Below are 14952 nucleotides of genomic sequence, written 5' to 3'. Positions count from 1 at the left end.
GACTCAACAAACACAACAACAACAAAACCAACCTAATTCAAAATGGGCAAAGGACTTTAACAGACATTTCTCCAAAGAAGACATACAACTGGCCAACAGGTAAATGGAAAGAAGCTCAGCATCTCTAATCATTACGGAAATGGAAATCAACAACACAATGAGATGTCACCTCTGACATGTTACAATAGCCATCATAAAATCAAACAAAAGCAAACAGAAAATACCAAGTGTTGGTGAGGATGTGGAGAAATTAAAGCCCTTGTACATTGTTCATGGATATATTAAACAATGCAGCCTTCGTGGAAAACAGTATGGAAATTACTCAAAAACTTGAAAATAGAATCCTCTATGATCCAAACTATAATATGAAGAAATTAAAGCAAGATCTTGAAGAGATATTTATAGAACCATGATCACAGCAGCACTATTTATGATAATCAAAAGGCAGAAGCAACAGAAGAGTAGGTAAACAAAACCTGGTATGTACACAAATAGAATATGATATTATAAAGTCTGACGTAAGAAATTCTGGGGGCTAGCACTGCGGCTCAATAGGCTAATCCTCCACCTGCGGCGCCAGCACACCAGGTTCTAGTCCCGGTCGGGGTGCCGGATTCTGCCCCAGTTTCCCCTCTTCCAGGCCAGCTCTCTGCTATGGCCCAGGAGTGCAGTGGAGGATGGCTCAGATCCTTGGACCCTGCACCCGCAAGGGAGACCAGGAGAAGCACCTGGCTCCTGGCTTCAGATCGGCACGATGCGCAGGCCGCAGCGCGCCAGCTGCAGCAGCCATTGGAGGGTGAACCAACGGCAAAAGGAAGAACTTTCTCTCTGTCTCTCTCTCTCACTGTCCACTCTGCCTGTCAAAAAAAAAAAAAAAAATTCTGGGGCTGGTGCTGTGGTGTAGCAGTTAAAGCCACCTCCTGCAGTGCCAGCATCCCACATGGGCGCTGGTTCAAGTCCCGGTTGTTCTACTTCCCATCTAGCTCTCTTTTATGGCCTGGGAAAGCAGAAGCTTGCCCAAGTGCTTGGGCCCCTGCACCCACACAGAAGACACCAGAAAAGCTCCTGGCTTTGAATTGCCCCAGCTCCAGCCATTGCAGCCATCTGAGTAGTGAACCAGCAGATGGAAGACCTTTCTCTCTTCCTCTGCCTCTCTGTAACTCTGACTTTCAAATAAATAAATAAATCTTTAAAAAAAAATTCTAACATAGGCTACAACATTGGTGAGTTTTAGTAAATAATACTAAATGAAACAAATTAGTCCCCAAAAAGACAAAATATTGTATGAAAGTAATCAAATTCGTGCAGAAAGAAAGTTGAATGGTGGTTGTCAGGGGCTGAGAAGGAAGCAAGAATGGGGAGTTGTTGCTTCATGGGCATAGAGTTTCAGCTTTACAAGATGAAGAACTTGGGGACCTGTTACATAACAACATGAATGCACGTAATACCACTGAACTGAACACTTAAAAATGGTTAAGATACTAAATTTTATTTATAATTTGCCATAACTTAGAAAATAAAATTAATTTTTTTCCAAAGGTTTTATTGATTTATTTGAGAGGTAGAGTTACAGACAGTGAGAGAGAGACAGAGAGAAAGGTCTTCTTTCTGTTGGCTCACTCCCCAGATGGCTGCAATGGCCAGAGCTGCACTGATCCGAAGCCAGGAGCCAGGAGCTTCTTCCAGGTCTCTCACGCAGGTGCAGGGGCCCAAGGACTTGGGCCATCTTCCACTGCTTTCCCAGGCCATAGCAGAGAGCTGGATTGGAAGAGGGGCAGCCGGGACTAGAACCGGTGCCCACATGGGATGCCGGCACCACAGGCGGAAGATTAACCTACTGTGCCATGGAGCTGGCCCCAAAACTAAATTTTTGAATTGTATTAAAAGGGATCAGAGGCCTAAGCCCTAAAGCTAAATGTCTTTGAAAAAAAGTTCAATCATTGTATCCCTGAATTATGCAATGATTTCTTGTATATAACACCAAAAGAATGAGTAATTTTTTAAAAAGTCTGGTAAGTTTAATTTCATCAAAATTAAAAACTTCTGTGTTTCAGAGGTCACTATTACGAAAGTGAACAGATACCCTACAGGGACCAGCATTGTGGCGTAAGGAGTTAAGCCGCTGCCTGCATTTCCAGCATCCCATATGGGCGACAGTTTGAGTCCTGGCTGTTCTACTTCTGATCCAGCACCCCACTAATGTACCTGGAAAAGCAGTGGAAAATGTCCCAATTCCTTGGGTCCCTGCACTCATGTGGGAGACCTGGATGAAGCTCCTGGCTCCAGGCTTCAGCCTGGCCCAGCTCTGGCCATTGTGGCCATTTGTGGAGTGAACCAGGCTCCCTCTCTCTCTGTCTGTAACTTTGCCCTTCAAATAAATAACAAAATTTTGGGGGGGCTGGGGGGAAGGAAGAAGAAGAAAAGGGAGGAGGAGGAGGAGAGAAACCCTACAGATGACCTAGAGAAAATATTGGCAATTGTAGGTCTACTAAGAGTCTAAGATCCATATATACAAAGAATGCTTGCAATTTAATAGCAAAAGGAAAAATTTTTAAATGGCCAAAAGGCACTGGTATTGTGGCACAGTGGGTTAAACCACCAACTGCAATGCCAGCATCCCATACCAAGTGCCAGTTCCAGTCCCAGCTGTTCTGCTTCCTGTCCAGCTTCCTGCTAATGCATCTGGGAAGGCAGCAGAAGATGGCCCAAGAATTAGACCCCTGCCACCCATCTGGAAAACCAGGGTGGACTTCCTGGCTCCTGGCATCAGCCTGATCCAGACGAGGCTGTTGTGGCCATTTGGGATTTCGGGAGTGAACCAAAAGACAGATCTCTCTCTCTCAGCCTCTCTCCCTCCTATCCTCCTTTCCTGTCTTCCTCCCTCCCTCCCTTCTCCCTCTTCTGTCATTCTACCTTTCAAATAAATAAATAGTCAAAGGATTTGAAGAGACATGAAGATAAAGCACATGAGAAGATGCTCAACACCATCAGTCATTAGGAGAAAATAAATAAATAACTTAATGAGTAATACTTCTCACCAAACGGAACTGCTATAATCAAAAAGACAGAAAAGGAATGTTGGATAAGGATGTGTGTGGAAAAATACATATTGCTTGTGGGAATGTAAAATGGTGTAGATGATTAGGAAAACAGTATTGCATTTCTTCAAACTGTTAAACATGGAGTAGCCACATGTCCCAGCAAGTTCCTCCTAAGAATATGACCAAAAGAAGTAAAGCATGTCCACTTAGGTCCACAGGAGCACACTATTCACACAAGCCAAAAAGTGGAAATAACCCAAATATCTATCAACTAATGAATAAACAAAATTATCCAAACAATGGAATGTTATTAGGCAATAAAATGGAATTAAGTGCTGGTTCAGGCTACAACATAATATTGATGTCTCTTGAAAACAGTAAGTAAAAGGAGACAGTCTCAAAAGATCACATATTATGATTCCATTTATGGGCAAAATTCAGAATAAGTCCACTGAGAGAAAAAGTAGACCAGGGTTGCCTAGGGCTGAGTGACTGACACAGGAGGATGATCATAGCAGCTGCTGTGTAATTTTTTAAACAAATTAAAAACCATTGAATGATATACTCTAAACAGCTAAAACTTCTGCTATATAAATTATATTATCTTAAGGTAAAGTTGTTATGAAAGAGTTGGCCGATACATGGGCTTTTCTAATTTTCAGAGACTATTTTGTAATGAAAATTTTCCTCTGAACAGAAATGTATGTGTTTTACCACGCTATATTTTCTTTCCACTGATCACTGCAAAGAAATGAAACTTACCTGAAAATTGATTAAGCTTTTGAAAACAATTGTTTCATTTTTTTAAAAAAAGTTTATTGTAACATACTCAAGAATATTCTAGAAAACTTAAGAACTGCCATGGAATTATATGGTAAGAGTAATTTTATTAGAAATTCATTATTTTGTATTTTGAGACTTCATAGCTAAAAATTTTTATAAACCAGTAAAAGTCAACTTTGGTAAGGAAAGCAATTTCTACTATTAGAACCAACAAATACACTAAGTATTCATTTAAAATGTTTTTTTGAAAAATATGAAAGCCTGTTAGAGACTTAAAACCTACACACACATTGTAAAATGTTCTTTTTGAATACGTAAGTATTATGGCTGGCCATTCTTGATCAGATATATATCTGAAAACAGTCTACAATGATACAACTCAAAAGAAGATATGGGTGATATTTAATTCAAAAAAATTAAATAAGCAAATAAATTCTTAATTTTCTAAGAAGATAAAATTTTCCCAACAGATGAAACTGGAACTGATCAAAATTTTTGTAATCTAATCCTTAAATCTTAACTTTTGAAGAATTCAGATTCCTAACACTTTAGCAAAAGATTTTCAGTGACTTAGCTGGGATGACATCAGTGCCCAAGTAGGAGTCCAAATTCCACTGTCATTCTTTTGTATTTTCTCTTTTCATTACTAGATTTCTTTATACCTTGGACAAGTCAGTTGTTCTCCCATGACCAAACAACTCTGCCTTGATCTCTTCTACTTTCCTCCTGTCGTCTTCATTTAATTCTGAAATGGAGTATCCACACTCGTGTGCTAAATTAAACTTCATATTCCAGGCTGAAGAGAAAGCATGGGAACACTTGAGAAAATAAAATGCAAAACTGATAATTTCTCAATGATTATAACAGCACTGATGATCACCAATTTAATACCTACCACAATGCTTAGTGTTTACTCACGAATCCATGACAACCAATTAGAAGTCCTTGAGAGCAATTTCACTGAAAAGTGATTTTTAAAAACTATACAACTCTAATAAAATCACTTTAAATTTGGTCTTCAATCACTTTTATCTTAATATTCCTTCTAATCAAGAGTCCCACTTTAGATCCTGCTACAGCTACTGCTACTCCCATGATATCTGATAATTAAAAATGATAATAACACTAGGGAGCTGTTAGTAAAATCAAAGTATGTATGGAAAGTATAAGAAGTTAACATCAAGGAAAGATTCCCAAGCAGGCCTAAATCATTTACAAGTTGCCCCCAAAAATATATTCTCCACATTCCTTAAAGATCATTGTTTCTTTTTTAAACAGAATTCGAGTATCAGAGATTCATGGGATTAGCTAATGTTCTCTTTTAAACCTTTAACCCATGTTTCAGTGTGAAACACCTTGATGAATTTCTAATATTCAAATCAGCATCAAGAATTTTATTAGAAAAGAGGATGAGAAAATATAGTAGTTTTAGGACACAGAACAATTTAGAGCAAAGAAAACTGGAGGCTTTTTTGATCCCAAAATAAGAATATTATATTGGAAGGAAGAGAGAAACATACAAGAGCTTTGGGATCCTGGAAGTCCAAGCTACTTCCCTATCCTCTGTCAGACATCAGAATCTACTTCTCCTGAGATGCTAAACTTAGACTTGCACAGTTTATGCTAGAACTTTGCAACGTTATCCATTAAATGGGATACTCTGGACTGTAGGGGGAAATATAATCATTCTTACAGTCCTACAGGAAAACAAATGTAGAACTCCAAACACCTAACTTCAAATAAACGATTAAATGATAATGTTTACAAGCCTGAACCTACCTTTATGACAAATCATCAAGTCTTACCTCGTGCTCGTGCTCGTACCCGACACTCTTCTTCTTCTGCATTTCTAAGTATCTCTTTAGCGTGATTCAATGACGACTCACATTGCAGAAGATTTTTCACATGTGCAGCCAGCGAATCTATACTACCACCACAATCATCACTCTCTGACACACCCTCTTCCTCTCTGCTATCTTCCATGCTTGACTTAGCTGAAGCATATGGAAAGAAGTTTAGAAGAACATCAGAAACTGATTCCAAAGACTCTGGTACATTACTTTCCCATGAGCAGGAAGCATTTTCATCACTTGTATCAGTACTTGAGTCACTTTTTATAATACTCATCACAGGAATAATAATTTTCTTCCCGATGGTTCCACTATACCCTTCAGGTTCAGACCTCAAAACTGATTTGGCTGCTTCATAGTGCCTAAGAGTCTCATCTAATGCCACTCTGGCTTTGTATTCTGCTTCCTGCAGAGGACTTCTAACTGTAGTTGAACTAATAAACTCCCAATTTTCAACGCCTCTCTGGCATTTCAAACTTGTCTGTGTGCCAGTATCCTTCAGTATGCATTTGTTGCTTGGGCTCTCCTCTCTGAATGGCTGTCTCTGAAGCAAACTGCCATCAGATATATCAGTTACGGAGGGTTCTTTGAAGCAAACTACCTTCTTAGATTGTACAAATGAAATATCACTAACATCTCTAAAAGGGACAAGGGGAGCAGAAAAATTGCATCGTTTCAATGCGAGATTTTCTGCCTCCATTAAAAGTGTCTGAATTTCTTTGAGAGTTTTGGAACTACTGTCTGTATCCTGGATTTCCTCAGAGCCAATATCCCCCAAACCTGAAAACTCTGGCTTATTTATTATAACCCTATCATCAGCCAGAGAATTTAAAGGCATACCGTTTGAGATAACACTGGAGTCAGAAGACTGCAAATTATCGATTAGCCTTTGGACATGTTCTGAAACAACATGCTTCTCACCGTGTGAATAAGTTCCAGGGGAAACTGTAGGTAACCCAGTTATTTGATCAACTTTACCAAGACCACTTGAGACCTTCAGAGCATCTTCAGTTAGATGTCTATCTGACAAATCCTTTGGATAGAAAATACTTGGTTTCTCTCTGTGTGAAAAGGAACTAGGGGGAGTTGTTGGTAACACTGTTTTCTGGTCAGCTGGCCCAGGAACTGTTGAAACCTTTAGTGCATCTTCAGTTAGATGTTTGTTTGGCAATTCCTGAGGGTAGACTATTCGAGGTTTCTCTCTGTGTAAGTGGGAACTAGAGAGTGGTATTGGTATTCCAGCATTTACCTCAGCTGGTTCAGGAACAGGTGAAATTTTTACGGTATCTCCACTTTGATCTCTATCTGGCAACTGCTGTTGAAATAAAACACTAGGCTTTATTCTTTGAGAATAGGAACTACGAAAACTTGTCTGTAACGGAGGCTTCTGGTCATCTGGTCCAATCACAGTTGAAACTTTAGGCTTCTCTCCATGTGAGTAGGAACTATGAGCAGTTGTTGATAATTCAGTCTTCTGATCATCCAGTACATTCACAGGTGAAGTCTTGAGTTTCTCTTTGTGCTGATAGGAACTAGATGGGACTGCAGGTGTCCTATTCTGATCAGCTAGTCCAGGAACAGCTGAAGCCCTCAGAGTCTCTTCAGTTACCTGACTATCTGGCAAGGCCTGTTCATAAAAATCCTTGGGCTTCTGTCCGTCAGAGTAGCTAACAGAAGGTCCTGTTGGTATCCCAGTCTTCTGGTCACTTAGTCCAGGAAGATCAAAAACATCTACAGCTTCTTTAGTAACACCTGGCAACTCCTGTTGATGAACAATACTGGACTTCTCTTTTCGTGTGTAGGAACCAGGGGATGCTATTTCTATCTTCTGATCAGCAGGTCCAGGAACCCCGACTGATTTCAGAGCTACTTCAGTAAGATCTGGCAATTGCTGCTGGTATGAATCGATGGACTGCTCTCCCTGTGAGTAAGGGGTAGAGGGCACTATTCCAGTTTTGTGGTCAGCAGGTCCAGAAACTCCTAAAATTTTCAAAGCTGCTTCAGTGAGATCTGGTAGCTCTTGCTGGTAAGAAACATTGGGCTTCTCTCTATGTGGATAGGTAGCAGAGATTACCACTGGTTTACCAGTCTTGGGGTCAGTTGGTCCTGGAACAATTGAAACTTTCAGAGCCTTTTCAGTTGGATGACTATCCGGCAACTCCTGTTGGTAAGAAATAACAGGCTTTTCTCTATGTGAGTAGAAAGGTGTCCCAGTCTTCTGATCAACTGGTCCAGGAACAGCTGAAACTTTCAGAGTTTCTGTAGTTAGCTGACTGTCTGACAGTGCCTGCTGGTAGAAAATAATAGGCTTCTCTCCAAGTGAGTGGGCAGTAGAGGACACTAGAGGAGTCCCACTCTTCTGGTCTGCTGGCTCAGGAACAGCTGCAGTTTTCAAGGCTTCTTTAGTTAAAGGACTACCTGGTAAGGCTTGACGGTGGAAAATAATGGGTTTCTCTCCAAGAGAGTAGGAACTTGAAGGCAAGGTTGGTATGTCAGTCTTTCGTTCAGTTGGGCCTGAAACAACTAGGCCTTTCAGATCCTCTTCAGGTGGATGACTATCTGGCACAGCCTGCTCATAGAAAATAATGGCCTTCTCTCCAAGTGAGTAGGAAGTAGAGGATACTGTTGATGTCCTCACCTTCTGGTCGGCTGGCCCAGGAGCAGCAGAAACTTTCAGGGCCTCTTCAAGCAGACGACTACCTGATACGTTCTGGTAAAAAATACCAGTCTCCCCTTTATGTGAGTGGGAAGGAGAGATTACAGTTGGTATTCCAGTCTTCTGCTCAACTGATACAAGAGAAGCTGAAACATTCAGAGCCTCTTCAGGTATATGGCCATCAGGCTGTTGATAGAAAATAATGGACTTCTCTCCAAGTGAGTAGGAACTTGAAGGTACTGTTGCTGTCCCAGTCTTATGGCCAGCTGATCCAGGAGCAGCTGAAACCTTCGGAGACTCTCCAGGTAAATGAGTGCCTGGCAATGACTGTGGGTAGAAAACACCAGGCTTCTCTCTTTGTGAGTAGAGAGCAGAGGATGCTGTTGATATCCCTGTCCTCTGGTCGGCTTGTCGAGGAGCACCTAAAAGTTTCAAAGACTCTTCAGTTAGGGGAGTCTCTGGCAACTTCTGTTGATAGAAAATACTGGGCTTTTCTCTCTGTGAGTAGGGAGTAGAGGTTACAGTTTGTATCCCAAATGTCTTGTCAGCTGGTCCAGGAACAGCTGAAACTTTCAGAGCCTCTTCAGGTATACTACTATCTGGCAGGGTCTGTTGGTAGAAAATAACAGGCTTCTGTCTCTGTGAGTACGAAGCAGAGGGTACTGTTGGGATCCCGGTATTCTGGTCAACAAGTCCAGGGACAACAGAAACCTTCAGAGGCTTTTCAGTTGGATGACTATCTGGCAATACCTGCTGATAAAAAATACTGGGCTTCTCTCTATGTGAGTAGGAACCTGAAGATCCTGTTGGTATCCCAGTCTTTTGGTCAGCTACTCTAGTACCAACTGAAACTTTCAGAGCCTCTTTAGCCAGATGACTGTCTGACAACTCCCTTTGGAAGACAACGCCTGATTTGTCTCTATGTGAGTAGGCACTAGAGGATACTGCTGCTATTTCAGCCTTCTGCTCAGCTGATCCAAAAACAGCTGAAACTTTCAGACCTTCTTCAGGTAGATGACTATCTGGTAGGGTCTGCTGGGAGAAAAGAATGGGCTGCTTTCTATGAGAGTAGGGACTAGACAATTCAGCTGGTGATCCAGTCTTCTGGTCACCTGGAGCAAGAGCAACTGAAACTTTCAGAGCCTCCTCAGTTTTATTACTATCTGGTAATGTCTGTTGGTAGAAAATGCTAGGCTTCTCTTTATGTGAGTAGGAAGTAGAGCTTATAGTTGGTATCCCAGTCTTCTGGTCAGCCTCTCCAGAAACAGACGAAACTTTCAGAGCCTCCTCAGTTTGATGACTGTCTGGTAAGGCCTGTGGGTAGAAAATGACAGGCTTTTCACTCCATGAGTGTATGGTTGGTATTATAGTCTTCTGGTCAGCTGGTCCATAAGCAGCTGAAAACTTCCGGGCTTCTTCAATTTGATGACTGTCTGGCAACTCTTGTTGGTAGAAAATACCAGGCTTCCCTCTCTGTGAGTAGGATGTAGAGGGTACTGTTGTTGTCCCAGTCTTCTGGTCAGCAGACCCAAAGGCAGCTGAAAACTTCCGGGCTTCTTCAATTTGATGACTGTCTGGCAACTGTTGTTGGTACAAAATACCAGGCTTCCCTCTCTGTGAGTAGGTGGTAGATGGTACTGTTGTTGTCCCAGTCTTCTGGTCAACAGGTCCAGGAACAGCAGAAAATTTCAAAGTGCGATCAGGTATATGGCTTTCTGGCAACACCTGTTGATAAAAAATACGAGGCTTCTCTCCATGTGAGTAGGAAGTAGAGGCTACAGTTGGTGTCCCAGTCTTCTGGTCAGCTGGTCTAGCAGCTGCTGAAACACTCGGAGCCTCCTCAATGAAATGACTCTCCGGCAGCTCTTGTTGATCGAAAACACTGGGCTCCTCTCTCTGTGAGTAGGAAGGAAAGGTTACAGTTGGTATTCCAGTCTTCTGGTCAGCTGATTGAGGAGCAGCTGAAACTCTCACAACCTCTTCAGGTAGACGACTACCTGGGAAGCTCTGCTGGTAGAAAATACCAGGCTCCTCTCTACCTGAGTAGGAAGTCGAGGTTACAGTTGGTATGCTGGTCTTCTGATCAGCTGGTTCGGAGGCAGCAGAAACTTTCAGAGCCTCTTCAGGTAGATGACTGTCTGGCACAGTCTGCTGATAGAAGGTGTTGGGCTTCTCTCTATAGGAGTGGGAACTAGGTTGTACTATTCCTTTCCCAGTCTTCTGGTCAGTTGGTGTAGGGACAGCTGAAGCCTTCCGTGACTCCTCAGTTAGATGACTGTCTGGTAAGGCCTGCTGATAGAAAATACCAGGCTTCTCTCTCTGTGAATAGAAAGGAGAAGGTACTGGGGCTGTCCCAGTCTTCTGGTCAGCTAGGACAGGAACAGCTGGAACTTTCAGAGGCTCTTCAGCTAGCTGACTATTTGTCAATGCCTTCTGGTGAAGAAGATCAGCGTGTTCACCAGTAGTAGCCTCTTCTTGAGAATGCACAACCAACTGAGGCACGTCCTCAGGAGATGAAGATAAACGAGATCCAATGTCTGAATCTCCAGGAGTGGTAGTAATCCCTGATTTCAAGTTGGACTGAGTGATTTCAACTAGGCCTCCTTTAGAAGCGTCTCCTAAAGTAAAAGAGATGAGTTAATACTATATATTTTCTTTTCAATTAAAATAATTCTTTTCTATGCACTGGGGGAAAAAAAGGTGCTTCATTACCTTGGGTCTTTGAGATTTTATAAATGAACCATAAGGAAACAGTCATCAAAGGAGAAAATATTTGTACACAAAGATTATTAATTATAAAGTAAACTAAAGGAAAAGTAATTTAAATATTCAACAATAGAATGTTTTTAAAATAACAGCCTGCCCATTTATAGGTTATATGGATGTTAAATTTTCTTATTTTAAATTTTTATTTATTTTAGAAGCAGACAGAGAAACAGACCTATGGACAAGAGAGAGCTCCCATCCACTGGTTCACTCCTCAATTACTCCACTAATGACCAGTACCAGGCTGGGCCAAAGGCAGAAGCTAGGAACTTAATCCAGGTCTCCCATGTTTATGGCAGGGACCCAACTACCTGAGCTATTGCCCCTGCCTCCCGGGTTGTGCATTCATAAATAGCTGGAATCAGGAGCAGAGACAAGACTTGAACACTGGCACTCCAACATGGGAAAAAGACTCCCAAACATTATATTAACCACTAGGTCAAATGTCTGCCCCCATCTTAAAATTTGGGTTTATAAACAATTTCCATGGGCCGGTGCCATGGCTCACTTGGTTAATCCTCCGCCTGCAGTGCCAGCATCCCATATGGGTGCTGGGTTCTACTCCCGGTTGCTCCTCTTCCTCTTTTTTTTTTTTTTTTTTTTTTTTTTTGACAGGCAGAGTGGACAGTGAGGGAGAGACAGAGAGAAAAGTCTTCCTTTTCTATTGGTTCACCCCCCAATGGCCGCTGTGGTTGGCGCACCATGCTGATCCGAAGCCAGGAGCCAGGTGCTTCCCCTGGTCTCCCATGCGGGGACAGGGACCAAGGACTTGGGCCATCCTCCACTGCACTCCCGGGCCACAGCAGAGAGCTAAACTGGAAGAGGAGCAACCGTGACAGAATCCAGCGCGCTGACTGGGACTAGAATTAGGGGTGCTGGCGCCACAGGTGGAGGATTAGCCTATTGAACCGTGGCGCCGGCCCCCGGCTGCTCCTCTTCCAGTCCAGCTCTCTACTGTGGCCCAGGAAGGCAGTGAAGAATGGCCCAAGTGCTTGGGCCCCTGCATCCGCATGGGAGACCAGGAAGAAGCACCTGGCTCCTGGCTTCGGATCGGCGTAGTTCCAGCTGTAGCAGCCATGTGGGGGGTGAACCAACGGAAGGAAGACCTTTCTCTCTGTCTCTCTCACAGTCTAACTCTGTCAAATAAAAAAAAAAAAAAAGAATTTCCAATGGGATGGGAAAATTCTGTTCAGTCTAAGAGTTAACTTCACCCTGCTTTTGGTTAATAGTTATATCATAAATGCTGGCAGATACAAAAGATTTTGTAATTCATAGCATAGTAAAAGATCATCAGTTTATTTCCAAAGCTGCTTCTTGCCCTTAAGTCCCACAAGGGCAATATAATATGGCTCAGATGAATATTATGCATGCACTGGGTCTGACTGACTCTCTTAATAAATGCAATCTGTATAACATATAAATATTTTGAGAATATGAAACTGTAAGACTCTCAGGATTACACTGAGGGGTTTGAACATAATATACAGTACTTAATTCTATATGTCGGCCGGCGCCGAGGCTCAATAGGCTAATCCTCCGCCTGCGGCACCGGCACACCAGGTTCTAGTCCTGGTCGGGGCGCCGGATTCTGTTCCGGTAGCTCCTCTTCCAGTCCACTCTCTGCTGTGGCCCGGGAGTGCAGTGGAGGATGGCCCAAGTCCCTGGTCCCTGCGCCCACATGGGAGACCAGGGGAAGCATCTGGCTCCTGGCTTCGGATCAGCACAGTGCACCGGCCACAGCGGCCATTGCGGGGTGAACCAGTGGAAAAGGAAGACCTTTCTCTCTGTCTCTCTCTCTCACTGTCCACTCTGTCAAAAAAAAAAAAAAAAAATTCTACGTGTCATGGGAAGTTAGTGACAGTTTTGTTAAGACCTATACTACAGAAATACAGAGTCAAGGTGAGTAGGGAAGAAAACATGAAAGTCTAGGCAGCACAATCCAAAAGAACTTTCTGCAGTGACAGAACCATTCCTTACCTGCACTAATACGATAATTCTAAATTATTTATTCTAAATAAAAGTAGTTGTATATGCTAATGTAAAGTTAATGGCTGCAATAGAAATGACAAAATTTGACAAGTTGTATGCTTATTCATTTGTTCATTCAAGATATGAATGTCGACTAAGTGCCAGGCACTATTCTTGATACAGGAGATGCAGCAATAAACAGATAATAATACCTACCTCAGAGTTTACATTCTTTCAGGAGGAAGCAGACAATCCTTAATTTGGTAAAACATATATTGTGCTAGATGCTGGTAAGATGGATGTTATTTCCAGCGAGTATTATCTAGGGAAACTGAGTTCCAAGGATGACCATACAACAGTATGTCTCAATGTGGGTTATCTTATTAACTTGCTAATTCTGATTCAGCAGCATGGGGTAGGATCTGAAAAGCTCCTCTATGGTTACAGAGTTAGTGACAAAAACTGGTGCTTAAATTTTAATTCTACCTACAAATTCTGAAATCTTCTCCCTACAAATGACTGCCCTTCTTAAGGTCAAAAGAGAAATTTAAAATTTAGCTGAGTACAAAATGAAATGGATTGAGGTGTGAATTGTAAGGTAAAGTGGAAGTATCAACTCTTCAAGCAAACTAAAAGAGAAAGGTGTAATGTGACAAGAAATATGGGTTATAAAATTTTAGTGATGCAAAGCAAAATAAGCTCAAAAAATTAATACACCAAATTGGATTAGCAAAACAGAAGCTTGTTTTTCCAAATGATTTCTTAATTTTTTGAAGTTTTTAAAACCTTTGACAATTACAACTTATCAACATCATGAAGGGGACAAATGAGACAAATGAGATACACAGCCCCAATCCTTAACACAATATCTTAGTAGAAGGGCCTCAGAGAAAACACAAAGTTTAGTAAAGAAAACTTGAAGAACAACTATAGGTTATGCTGCTTATAGTACAAGAGATTCATGGTGTTGAAGAAGAAATTCCTCAAAGTTCTACATAAAGTCAGGATAGATATTCTTTTAACTATCAAAACAGAGGGGCTGGCATTCTGAAACAGCAGGGTAAGCCACTACCTGCAATGCCGGCATCCATATGAATGCCAGTTCTAGTCCCATGTGTTCTACGTCCAATCTTAGCTCCCTGCTAATGTGCCTGGGGAAGCAGCAGAAGGTGCCTTAAGTGCTTGGACTCCTGCACCTATGTGGGAAACCTGGACGGAATTCCAGGCTCCTGGCTTCAGTCTGGCCCAGCCCTAGCAATTGCAGCCATCTGGGAACCAAACCAGCAGATGGAAGATCTCTGCCTTTTTGTTTTTCCTTCTCTCTGTGCAATTTTGTCTTTCCAATTAATAAATAAATCTTTTTAAAAAATCAAAACACAATAGAGATCATATATTCATTAATTATCATTTTGGAATATATTTATACAAATTATGATAGCATGGTTTTAAAGTACTTATTACTCTCAGTACTGGGAGAGGGAAATAAATATACTAATTAAAAATATTACAATATTATTATATACCTATTGAATCTTTGGTGATCTATTTTCAGAATTGGGGATGGATTTAAGAGATGAGTTGAATAGTGGAGAGAAAGAAGGTTACCCACCAAAAGGCTACATGATGGGGCTTAAAAAACTTATGGAAAGGCCGGCGCCGCGGCTCACTAGGCTAATCGTCCACCTTGCGGCGCCGGCACACCGGGTTCTAGTCCCGGTCGGGGCACCGATCCTGTCCCGGTTGCCCCTCTTCCAGGCCAGCTCTCTGCTGTGGCCACGGAGTGCAGTGGAGGATGGCCCAAGTGCTTGGGCCCTGCACCCCATGGGAGACCAGGAGAAGCACCTGGCTCCTGCCATCGGAACAGCGCGGTGCGCCGGCCGCAGCGCGC

General features: G+C 42.2%; 1 protein-coding gene across 6 annotated transcripts in view; it reads right to left on the bottom strand.

Moving 5' to 3' along the window:
- Positions 1-14952, bottom strand: part of ALMS1 (ALMS1 centrosome and basal body associated protein) — a 166311-nt gene that overhangs the window by 91641 nt on the left and 59718 nt on the right. For 4 of the 6 annotated variants that reach the window (XM_062209660.1, XM_062209661.1, XM_062209663.1 and 1 more), the window contains 2 exons: positions 5630-10948; positions 4487-4620 (listed from right to left, as the gene is read on the bottom strand). In XM_062209660.1, coding sequence (XP_062065644.1) covers positions 4487-4620; positions 5630-10948 — 5453 coding nt within the window. The remainder of the gene's footprint in view (positions 1-4486; positions 4621-5629; positions 10949-14952) is intronic. The other 2 variants (XM_062209664.1, XM_062209665.1) reach the window with 2 other exon arrangements.

The sequence above is a fragment of the Lepus europaeus genome, chromosome 13 (assembly GCF_033115175.1).
Source record: "Lepus europaeus isolate LE1 chromosome 13, mLepTim1.pri, whole genome shotgun sequence".
Taxonomy (NCBI): Eukaryota; Metazoa; Chordata; class Mammalia; order Lagomorpha; family Leporidae; genus Lepus; species Lepus europaeus.
The sequence above is the reverse complement of the archived record's forward strand: the minus strand, read 5'-3'. Positions and strand labels throughout refer to the sequence as shown.